The 12,871-nt window shown below is 37.0% G+C and overlaps 1 protein-coding gene across 1 annotated transcript in view; it reads left to right on the forward strand.

Annotated features, from left to right (window-relative positions):
* Positions 1-12,871, forward strand: part of LOC121894315 (receptor-type tyrosine-protein phosphatase gamma-like) — a 486,290-nt gene that overhangs the window by 349,064 nt on the left and 124,355 nt on the right. Inside the window, exon 5 of the mRNA XM_042406838.1 lies at positions 8,261-8,356. Coding sequence (XP_042262772.1) covers positions 8,261-8,356 — 96 coding nt within the window. The remainder of the gene's footprint in view (positions 1-8,260; positions 8,357-12,871) is intronic.

Consider the following 12,871-nt stretch of genomic DNA (forward strand, 5'->3'; position numbering starts at 1 on the left):
CATTTCACAGTATTATTGACTTCAGGCTGAAACCTGGTTATCTCTTAAACACAAATAGCAGACTGACAATTCACTTTTTGTTTATCACTTTTACTATAGTCATCTGTGTTTATATAAACCCACTAAATATGGAAGTAGAGTCCATTTAGTTAGTTCAGATAATAGAATATTAGGATACATGCAGGGATGCAGTGGAGGTTAAAGGACAAGTCTGGTGATATTCCATTTTTTTTTTTTTTTTATTGTCAACAAATCTCATGTTTAGAGTCAAACCAACAATGAACTGATCTACTAACAAGTGTTGTGTGTGTATCCAAAGCCTGATATATTTTATTCCTATGTGTCACAGAGCAGAACACATCAATGAGTCCCACTGTTGCACTGGGTAACATGTTCCTTCATTGCCACAAAGACACACACTGTAGTTTGACTCAATCCCAAACACACCGTCCTACTGCTGGATATACTCAGTAGAACACCAACTGTGCTCGGTGTTCATGCATGGCTGAAAATAGATGAGAGACAAAGTCATTGTTTTCCAAGTCATATCAAGTCCCAAGTCAAGACCAAGCTGTATAAAGTTAAGTTCTAAACAAGTCATTATGATATTAGGAACAGCTGCAGCATTAGGCTAATTTGACTGCTGGTAACCCATCAATGACAGATAGCTAACATTACTCATTTTAAAAGACAAGAATTAAGCTACCAAATCTTTGATGCAAGGATTTCATGCTGTTGAGTTACCAGTTTCATGACTCGAGTCTGACTTCATGTGATCTTTGGAAGATAGTCCACTACCAAATGCATTATTTCAGGAGCTAATAGGCTTGAGGCTGAGTGCCACAGTCAGGGTAGGGGAGTCTAGGGGAGAATATTAATAAAAGACAAAATAACACACTGATTGTTCTGGTCTTTTCACAAGACTTGATGGTTGATGGTAAGAAAAATATTGCATTTCTATAAAGTTAGGGAACTCACAAGAAACATTAAAAAAACAAAGTCAAAAGCAAAGCAGCAGAGGTCAGTTTGGATCAAGCTCCCCAAATGTGTTTTATGTTTTTCCCAAGGTGTCTTTAATCAGAGCCTCTCGTAAAGTCTTGTAAATGCCCACATATTTGAAACTACTTGGGCCCAATTAACACAGGTTTTCTGTCATGAATGCTCTCCAAATGCAAGCTACTGTAACCCCGATGACATCGTCAGGGCTAATTGTTCAGTTGTAGTACTCCTTGGGACTCACAAACTGATGTGTGAAATCTAAAAAGAAAGCTGCGGGAGTGTGAAGAAAAGAAAGGAATTCATCCTCTTGGGAGCAAAACATTTCATTGAAGTCTGCTCATCAGATTTTGATATTTCTCATGTACAAGTAGTGGTTTTTGGCTAGTAAAGGCTTTAGAAGAGAGGCTAGGGGGTCAATAAACACATTAGAAATCATCCTCGGGGGTCATGCATATTAATAGTGTCAGGTACATGTGGATAGGGAGGGAAAATGGATTTTTTTTTTCTGAACAGAAATAACTAATCTATTTTCATATTGCAAAGTAGTTTTGATGGTCATAGTTCACTCATATTTACCACCCCATCATGTGTTGCATATTTATCAGCACCCTCTGTATTCCTTTTTTTTAGCTGAGTCATTCCTCGAGTAAATGGAGACCAGATTTGTTGATTCCTGGTGTTGCCAGCTGGTTTAGCCCACATTACTCTGAGAAAACACACAGAAAACTATAATGTGGAGTTTTTTCTTCTGTTAGGCATTTTCATCAGATCCAAATGTTATTATACCCAAGCTTTTCTATCTCAGATGAAGGCCCCAGCTTCCAGCAGCAGAATATTTGAATTCAGTGTGTCTCTAGGCACTGCTGTGGAAATCCAAACACTGGAAAAAGGTCATGGGTAATGTTTATGACTCAGTGACAAGTGAGAAGTATATGAGCAGATTCTAACTCAATGTAAAACTGGGCTGCAAGGATTATTGGGCCAGTTCACACTTGATGCCGTGTTCATAACACTTCCTTTTTTTACTTTCTGCCTTTATTTTTCTTTACTCTGTCTTTTTCAAGTTGCAGCTGCATTTAGTTTTGCCACAAGCATTGCAGTGAATATGTAGTCACCTGTAGAACCAAGGCAGTCCAGGGTAGGGATGCTTGTTGGCTTGTTGGAGAAATGCAGGATCAACAAATACACCGACAGAAAACAAATGAGGATATGATGATCAGATGAAAGAAATGGAGACACAGATGGACTACCTTCAAACTAAGTCCAGACAAAATAATATCCACATATACAACATCCCTGAGAAAACAGAGAGTAGGAACATGACAAGCTTTCCCAATAAATTCTTCAATGAGGCACTGGGATTGACGGGGGATTTTAATATTCTCCAGGCACATCGTATCAACAGAGAAAATACAGAACAAACCAGGCCAATCATAATAACCTTGCTGAACTGTGATATGATGAAAATAATACTACAGATGGCATGGGCAAAGAGAGTGACTTTGAATGGAACTTCTTTGATCATAACCTTACTACAAAAGTTAAACAACAGAGAGCCATGTACAAACCGATGAGTGACTATGGAGCCAGAACAGCAACTGTAAGATTTTGGCATCAAAAATAAAATTTGGCATTGAAAACAAAACCTGAAGTAAAAAAGCAAACATTGGCATTGAAACACTTGCACTAGAAGAAGTTGTATTGGCACTGAAAAAGAAAACACAGACATTAAAAAATGTTACAATCTTATTATCTTATTTTATTTTGATATTTTTGGCATTATGATGTTTTTTTCAATGTCAGATTTTTTCTTCATGCCTGTCTCGTTTCAGTGACAGATTTTATTTTTTTTTTATTTACACTGTCAGAATTTTTTTCAGTTTCACCGGATTTCAGTTTCAACTTTATGTTTTTCAGTTTCAACTTTCTGTCAGCGTTTTGGCGTAGAGAGGAAGGCCCTTGCTGGGCCTACATTACGAGAGGGTGATGGCATCATGGTGGAGATTTTGAGCCAGACTGTTGTAATTTTCGCTTTAGGACTGTTAATATGTCACTTTATTAACAATTTAATATTTTTTCAGGTGAGAAAGTAACCATTACGATTCCCAATATGCGGTCAGTTTATCCAAATAATACCTGTTATAACACTTGTCCTGCTCTGTCATCCCGGGGAGAACATGATCTGATTAACTGATCTGTGCAGCTCTCTTGGTAATTTACAGCTGGCTCTAATGTCTCCACAGCATTTTGATATATGATATAATTCCTTCTGGAAGAAGGAATTATTTCTCACAGATCTCACAGATGAAATCTAACAATTGTAGCTGCCACATTAGTTTGTCTGAGTGTAAACAACAACATCACTGCATCTGGATATCATCACATTTACATCAATATAAATGTATTAAAATGAACAGATCAGTCTATATTAAATTTGATTTGATTTTATTAAACGTCCTCCCATCCTCAGAAGATTGTACTCCTGAGATGAACTTGCCAAGTCCTCAACACACCAACCTGACTGTACTGTGACAAAATAATCTAATATCAAAGCTCCACTAACACTTTTTTTTTCTTACCAAAAATAACCTCATTGACAGAGAGATGCAGTAAATTATGTTATTCAGTCTGTAATGTAGCTTTAATAAAAACCCAAACTGTTATGTAGCTCAATAAAATTTAATTAAATTCTTTATGCTGTCATCTTTCTCTCTCTTTTTAAACTTAACTACTTATTTGGCACTAAACTTTGAATGCCTGATTACAAATACATATATACAGTATATGTTTATTTAGTTTTTTTCTGGTTTTTTGTTTTGTTTTCCCTTCCTTTATATAAATATCAGATAGGAGAGCTACAGAAGGTGGAATATGGAGACTGGGAGAGAATAAGTCCATATTTAGATGTGAGTGATAATTGATATGTAACAAGTAGGCCTAAATGAATGAAAGTAAGAGCGTCTGTATGAAGGAGAGGAGGGAAATTGACTATGGAAATGCTAAACAAAAACAAATTAGCCCCACCCTTTTTAGTTATATTTGCTAATTTTTTTTTCTAGATATTTCATTTGGCCATTTAGCTAATTTATTTTATTCGTTAGTATTTTAGTTAGGAGGGGACTAAAATGATGCAGAACGTTTCTTGAAATATATGAGAAATGAAGAAAGATCAAAGATTTTTTTGGTTGTTTTTCTCAGTTTAATTTATTTAAGGAAGAAGTAAAAGAAACAAATGTTAGTTTTTTTGGTTGTGTGTTTGTTTGTTTTTCTTAATTATGTAACAGGATCCAATAAACAGAGAGAAGAGTGAGAACCCCTGTGGATGTCTTTTAGTTTTGTCTTTGCACATATAAAGATTAGGATGACAGTGGGACAGTGAAAGTTTACAGGAAGGTAGCAAATACAGAAAGGTAACATATCAGGAAGCCAAGTATATTGTTGACTTTATGTTTATGATTATATTGCAGATGTTCTACTATTGTTTTATTTTTCTATTATGATATTTTTTGCTCTAACTCTTTGGGTCTGAATAACTGCACGGAACATTTGCAATCCTGCCTAAACTTTACTAAAACAGGATATTTAACTTTTGCCTGTGTACAAACTTTTTGAAAGTTATGGATGAATATTATTTCTCAAAATGTAAATGGTCTCAATAATTGTATCAAGAGAAAGAAGATTTTTACAACAACTGAAAAAAAGATATATATTGTTTCTCCAAGAAAAACTTTGACACAAGATGAACATAAAAAGTTGGGCAGAATTGCAAATGCTCAAGTTTTTTCCTCCTCATATAGCTCATCAAGGAGAGGGGTAGCTACTATTATAAAAACTCACATACCATTTCAGAAGATAAATAGTATAGTGGAGAAGGTAGGAAGATTTGTTTTGGTGATGGGCAGAATAGAAAACATCAAAATAACTTAATAAAAATAACTAAATATTTATCACCCACCAGATGAGGGCACTAAATTTATTAACCAAATTATTGATCTAATGGTAATTCAAGGAAAAGGAACAATTATTATTTGAGGAATCTTGTCTGAAATCCTAACTTAGACTCAACAGCAGGACTTAAACATAAGTCTAAGAAAAATACTAATATCTTAAGGACAGATTGTAGAGAGCTGCAAATGATAGACGAATGGAGAACCTTTCATCCAAGAACAAATGATTATACATACTATTCTAATAGACCCTCTACATATAGTAGATTTGACTACTTTATGTTTAACAAAGATATGACAACTGTTTAAAAATGCACTATTGGAAAAATGACACTATCAGATCATGCCAGTGAAGTTAAACTCAAAGAAAGGGAAATACTTATGGAGGATAATGAATTCCCTCTTACAAGATGGAGACTTTCAAGAGAATAAAAACAAAAAAATGCTTCTTAAAAACCTGAAATTAAAAAATACAGAAGAAAACAGAAGAAAAAGAAAACAGTATAAATTTATGGGAAGGGGCAAAAGCCATCTTAAGGGGAGAAATAATGAGATATTCATCAGCAAAGAAAAGACAGTGGGAACAAATTAAGACAGAACTTGAACTTCAAAAACAAGTTCATTCAAGCGGATGGGAAGGTGTCTCTACCACTGGTACTGGTGTATGTACATATTATGCTGTACATGCATACAGGTTATACAGGTTATGGGGTTAACAAGCTAAAGGCTAAAGTGATAGCTTTCAGCATGTAAGGACAGGGAGCCAAATGCGATCAAATTCAGCAGCTGTTCCTTGCAGATGATACTTCATCTTTTCTAACCTCATTAAATACAATACATCCTGAATCCAGCAACTGTGATCAGGGGGGGCAGAACTCTTCCAATTAAGCAATATCAGACATCTTGCAATAAAGGTCAGGAAAGCAATAAGCTCTAATTTGTGTCTGTGTAGACCTCTTGCCTCAGGGAAAACCCCTAAGAGAGCAGTGATTGATGATATATGGATTGAGAATCTCACCACCTCGACAAGTGATTAAAAAACAGACTTCCAATACAAAGTTATGGGAGGACAAGACCAGAACAAGTGGTTAATGGGGCAGCTGTGGCTCACAGGCAGAATGGGTCGTCCACTAATCAGAAGTTCGGTGGTTCGATCCCCGGCTCCTCCTGTCCGCATGTCCCAAAGGCTGCGCCATTGGTGCGTGAATGTGTGTGTGAATGATTATTATGATTATCTGACTCTGGGAGATTTTTTGGTCCCAGATAATCTGTAATATAATGGAATCTACTTTACATCAGAAAGACTTGGCAGTGAAAGTCCACTGAAAAAATATAAGAATCTGGGTAAGATATGTATTTTTACATGCTTACATGGTCAGGAAAGGTCAGAGGAAGAAGTGACCACCACTCAGCAGAAGTTGGAAGGTTCACTCTCAAATTCAGTTTGTACCCAGATAGCTCTCCAAAGTGTGAAAGGATGTCCAGAGCACATGGTACTTTCTGGGGTCTGAAATATATACAAGGAGGTTATCTGCGTATAATGAGATTTTCTGTTCAGTTCCACCTCTGGTAATAATATTTGTATTGTGCTGAAGGAGATGGCCATCGTTTTGATAGCTATCACGAACAGTAATGGTGAAAGTGGGCATCCCTACCTTGTGCCATGGCCGAGAGGGAAATATTCAGAATGAATTTCATTAGAATGCACGTAGGTATATGTATTTGAAATAAATAAGCTCACTCCACTTCCCAGCTTTTTCAGCATCTGCTGAAATTATTATTTGTGTGGTGGAACTTATACAGTGTATAAAACATTAAGAAGATGTCTCAAATTGAAAGAAGAATGTCTGTTTTTATAAATCATGTTTGATCTACAACTGACCAAGAGGGAAGGGGTAGCACATTTGCTAACATCTTGTGATCAGCATTCAACAGAGAGACAAGCCTATAACTGCTACATGGGCACAGATCTCCCTTTTTTAATAACAGTGAAACTGAGGCTTGGAATAAAGTCTTGTGAAGTTTACCAGTTTAAAGACAGTCAATAAACATATTGTCCAGGCCAGGACATTTACCAGTCTGCATTGACTGCATTGTACTAGATCTCTATTAGAACAAGGTTCTTTCAGTGTATCAAATTGTGTTTGCAATGAAATTCTGTCTTGATCATTAATTATAGTAGGGTCAGTTGTTGCACTATAAGTTGTATTAAGTTGAGTTATCAATTGGGCCAAGGCTGACTGACACAACTGATGGCCCAATAATTCATTGGGTTTTTCTCCAAATTTGTAAAATAAGTGCTCTGCAGCTTGTTTGGATGTCATAAGATCAAACTCATTTTTGGCAGTTAGGAAAGTGTAGTTCACATTTGGAGTGTGTGAAGAAGCATAGTCGTTTTCTAAATTTGAAATAAGCATTACAAGATGATTAGATCTTTCAATATGCATCTTTCATTGGGATGCAGAATATCAAATTATAATTCCTCTTAGGTATTCTTTTAAGGCCTACCAAAACGTGCAGGCTGAGAGTTTGTGACTAACATTTACAGAAAAATTGATTTGATAATTCAAGAATTAACAAATTTTCATCTGATAGCATTGTGGTGCCCACCAAGGGGAGTGTGACGCAGAACAGCCCATCAAGGAAATGTCCATTGAGACCATAGCATGGTCCAAGATTACAATAGGTCCAGAAGAGTAGAACAGTAATGAAGGAGGAAGTTTATTGTCTAACAGAAAGAAATCAATCTGACAAAAGCTATGGTGAACCAGAAAGAAGGGGTTCTGCCTGTCATCTGGTTCTGAGAAACGCCACTCACAATAGGCCATACTGATCAAGGAATGACTGTGGCAGATTTAAATAGAGGGGATCTAGACAGTGTTTAAAATCCCCTCTTAAAATGAGGTGGTGAGACTTAATATTTGGTAGTCATTATCAAAGTTTGCCCCATAGACAAAGGTGCTCTTTTTAATCTGATATACAGAATGTGCTAAATGTGGTGGTGTGAGGTCCTATTACCTATATATATCCCATGAAAAATGTGGATGTGTGTTACCAACTTTGAAAAAATGTAAAGCAAGGTGTGTGAGCCAATCAGGATCAGTACTTTTGACTTGTACATCTATTTACTGTAGCCAATAGCAGCTGCAAGTTAAGAATCAAAACCAAACATGGAACAAACAAAAGTGGAGCACATTAATTAGTGGGAGATACTGATAACCAGCATGGTCTGTTGTATTGTTTATTAAATTTGATGTGAAGATTTAATCTTCTATGTGTTCTCCAACCTGATTTAGTGTTTCTTTCTCTCACAGATGCAGATCTACATGTACAACTCAGATGACTTTGACAGCCTCAGTGCTGCACTCAGGGAGAAGAGGATCATCGCAGCCATGGCTGTTTTTTTCCAGGTGGGAACCTTTTTTTTCCCCCCAAGCCTGACTGTGTTTGTGTGTGTCTACTTTTATAAAGAGATGAGGGAGAGAAAGTTTTGTCTGCTCTTTCCTTGTAGGATTTGGACTTCATGGTTCATGGTTTACAAAACAGTTCACCCCAGAATGAAACTTTTGTCATTATCTGCTTATCCTTGAGTCAGAGTCTGTTCAGACAACAAAAACACAGATAGTAAGCTACTACAGTTGTGTCTCATTATCTAACACTACATTACAGGGTAAATCTGGGCCTCGTGGACTCATAGTGCAGCTTTAGGGCTTAGTGTTTTGATGCTCTTTTAGAAGCCAACCAATCAGACCTCATTCAGCTGAAGTCTGTTAGCTGTTAGTGAGTGTAGCTACAGAAACTTGCTGTGTAAAGTCTGTAGAGGCTCCACTGGCCATGAGTGAAGACATAATGACATATGCTCCACTTAAAGGGGCCCTGTGGAGTTTTCTTGTAAATAAAATACAAAAGTTATGTTTACATTGAACTGTTCCATAGTGCTACTAGAGGTCAGAAACTTGTCCCTAAAGTTTTTGAATTGAGAACAAAAATGTATTAGTGAATGGATGTGGTTTCCTTATCAAACTAAATTTGTTCTTTGGTCGGACAAAACAACTTTTCTTTTTTTTTTTTTTAATTGAAAATTATCACCAAAATGAAGCCATTCTTATCATATTTGGCAGAGGTTAGTTATTATAGTTTGGACACTGGCCTCTTACACAGTGTCTACACAAGAAATGAATTGTATGAGATCCTCTGATTAATTTTATTTCCCTGAAATGAATTAAAACCAATGGAATAACTCTCCATTACTTCCTTCATCAGGAGTTCAGATATTATACATGCAAATATGATCCTTATAATATAGGCTTATCAATTTCATTTGAACTACAGATTCTAGAACATCTTGACCTTGTGATACTAAGTTAGGTACAGTTTTAAAAAGATGGTAAAATCAGATGATTAAGCTTAGTTTAGGTTGGAGTAAGATTTGAGGTCAGAGTATGTATTGTATGCAAAGTCATGCAAACAAAACACTTACACAACTTACATTGTATATCTCATACCCCTCCTCAGCTTTTGGCTGAGCTAAAACCCTGATTTCCTGTGTTAGAGCGTTGTTGTGGTGTGTGGGTACAAGCTTGAAAACCTGTAGATAGAAAATCAAAGTACAGACATCAGTAAAGTCCTCTTCCTGTCTTGAGTGGAGTGGCGGGTGGACTGGGATCATTGTCGGCTCTATCACTCTCAATTGGCAGGAATAAAAAGTTCATTTGAGGCCATCGATTACCTAAGTGGGCTTTTACTTGGACCATTAATCCCCAGTTAATATTTCGTCCTCTCACTTCAGTCTCTTTCTCTTGCTTTGTCTTTGTCTTAAGTCTCTCTCTCTCACTCTCTTGCTAGCTCAGGCTCTTTACGTGTCTTGTATAGACAAACATATGCACACTGGCAAACATTTACATTGCCATATTGTCAGATAAAACCCAAATTACACAACATGTACTCCAAAAGAAAACGCTGTTTGTCATGTTCCCCTCATCGTTACATATTGCATAAGATGAGACCTTTGTAGCAGATTTGATGTTAGATTAATTTTATAACTTCAGTGTGTACTACAATAGTCATCACTGTCTATGTAACTATAATTTGCTTCGTCTCTGTTTGTATCATAATCAAAAATCAATTTTGACTTGCTGATGCAATATCAAGTGATATTATTTCTAATTTATCTTAAAATTGTACCAAAATGGCAATCAAATACTGTGTAAGGAACAAGAGTATAAATGAATAATCCTTATTAGCAACCCCAAAATATGATGTTTGTCCATACCTTCTAAAACAACTCATAGAAGCATTTTCTAATCTGACACCCCCATCAGCAGGACATCACAGTTTGTCTGTGCCTTTCAAGACTGCTACAAATCACTGTTGAAAAAAATATGTTTTATGATGTCACAATGTTATTAAGGTTTGATTAGGTTTACACACAAAATTTACTCAGTTAGGTTTAGGGAAATACCATGGTTTGGATTAAAGTACGTTGTTAAAGGATGTGGCTGGTGATTTTCTATATTTTTCTCATTGTCAACAAATCTCATGTGCAGAACCAAACCAACAATGAATTGATCTACTTACTGTGCACTGGGTGACATGTCCCTTCGCCACAAAGATTATGATCACATTAGTTTGTTTAGAAACAGCTTCAAAGACTAATAACAGCAATCACATATCAAGTCTCAGGAGAGTAGTTCTTGCAAGGCCACTTAGGATGTGTGGGAATGTGGTTCCATTGTTGTTGTTGTGCTACATATCACATCCTCTTGACTCTGTACTGTCAAGTTCTATGAGAAATTTACAATGTAGTACAAAGTCAAGAGGTTGTGATATGTAGCACAACAAGCTTGTGAAGCTGTATCCTATGCATGCTCAGTGGCATCTGTCTTACATGTGATTGATGTGATTCATTTTTGGAGCTATTTCTGAACAAACTACCATGACCAGACTCTTCGTGATGAGGGGACATGTGCAACAATGGTGCCTTGAACACTGACATGTTTTTGGACAACAACAGGAGGTCTACAACACTGAGGAATAAGATATATCAGGCTCTGGAGACACACACTATACTTGTAAGAAAGTCAGTTCATTGTTGGTTTGTATATATTGGTTTAATATAGGAAACCTATACCATGACCTTTGTTGTCATGGTTAATGTAATAAACACTTAATAATAATTGACTAATTATTGCTAATAATAATACTAATAATTTTACCTGTAAAGCACTTTTCAGGCTACTCAGAGATGCTTTACATAAGTTAAAAGGATCAAAAACAACACACTAAAAGCTCAAGGTAACACAGGATTTTAATCACAAATTAAAAGCAGTTCTGAAAAGGTGAGTTTTGATTAGTGATTTGAACATAGGCAGAACGGTGCAGTCTTGGATATGTTTGGAAAGAGAGTTCCAGATTGGGCAGCTATGGAGAAAGCTCTGTTGCCTCAGGTCCAGTGCTTGGTCTTGAATGGTAGAGACAGAAGTTTGGCATCAGATTCAAGGCAGGAGAGAAGAATGGTGTGTTTGATGGTGTCTAAAGGTGCAGTGAGGTCAAGGTGGATGAGAATGAGACGACCAGAGTCTGAGAAACGGTCCAAACAGGTTGTTGGAGAGAAGGTAGGCTTTTAGTTGGGAGGCGACAACACGTTCTAGTGTTTTTGACAGAAAGGGGAGATATGGAGATAGCTACCTTGACAAGAGTGGATGGGATGGGATCCAGAACACAAGTGGAGCTTCTCATTCCTACCATGAGATTGGAAAGCTCCACTGGGGTGACAGTGGCTGAGTGGTTGAGGGGGGAGAGACAGATGGGCAAGTGGAAAGGGCGGGGGTCAGGTTGCTGTCAATTTTTGTTTGGAAATATGAAAGGAAAGAGTTGCAGTTTTTAACTGTGAAGGATTTGGAGGTGTTGTCACTGGGTTTGAGAAGTTTGTATATTGTGGAAAAGAGAGACTTGGAGTCAGTGGAGCCAGAGTGTATAAAGTGTTAGTATAAGGTGGATCAAGCTATTTTGAGAGTGTCTTTGTATTGTTGAAGGTAGTCTGTGTAGGTTTGGAGATGCAATGTTAAAGCGGTTTTCTTGTAGAGTCTTTAAAGCTGGCATTTACAAGATTTCATTTGGTGGAGTTCAGGAGTATACCAGGGAGCTGAGTGTGTGAATGAGACTGTTTTGGTTTTAATGGAAGCCAGTTGATCAAGACAGTAGGAGAGTGTGTCATTGTGTCAGTTGAAAAGAGGGATTATCAGACAGCAGGGGAGGGGAAGCAGACATTTTACCAGCAAGAGAGGCTGAAAGAGCTAAGGGTAGAGATAGACTTGAGATTTCTCAAGGATATTTTGCGTTTTTCTTTTGGGATGGGGATAGGGATGTCAATGGCCATAGTGATTGCCAGGTGGTCAAAGATATTGAAGTTGAGGTGGTCAAAGATCATGAAGACATGATTAACTGAAATGGAAATCTTTCATTTCTGACCTCTTGCTGAAAATATGTGTTTCTTTGCTTGATGTCTAAGGTATATGACTTCATTGTACTGAATTGAAACTGAATCTGTCATTTTTATATTAAGTCTGTTGTTTTTTTGTCCTGTAATGGTTTGTATCTGTGTGAGTGTATACGAGATCACAGTTCACCTGAGGTTGGCATTAAAGGAAAGGTCAGTGAGGTCACCATAATCATTAGGAATCTTTATCTGGGGGACCATGTGTCACCAGAAAGTGAGTGAGCATTTGGCAGGAATAAATAAATATGCAGTTATGACAAAAGAGATGAGTAAGCAGATGGAGAAATTGCTTACCTAGAAGCACTCTGAAATGGCAGAATAAGCTAGTTTTATTTTGAAAAGCAGCCAGAGCCGTTACCTTTACCTACAGTTGTCCTGCACACACACTATTACCTCCAGTACAGGACTCATCTGTTCTTGTAGTTCT

Source organism: Thunnus maccoyii, chromosome 3 (assembly GCF_910596095.1).
Source record: "Thunnus maccoyii chromosome 3, fThuMac1.1, whole genome shotgun sequence".
NCBI lineage: Eukaryota > Metazoa > Chordata > Actinopteri > Scombriformes > Scombridae > Thunnus > Thunnus maccoyii.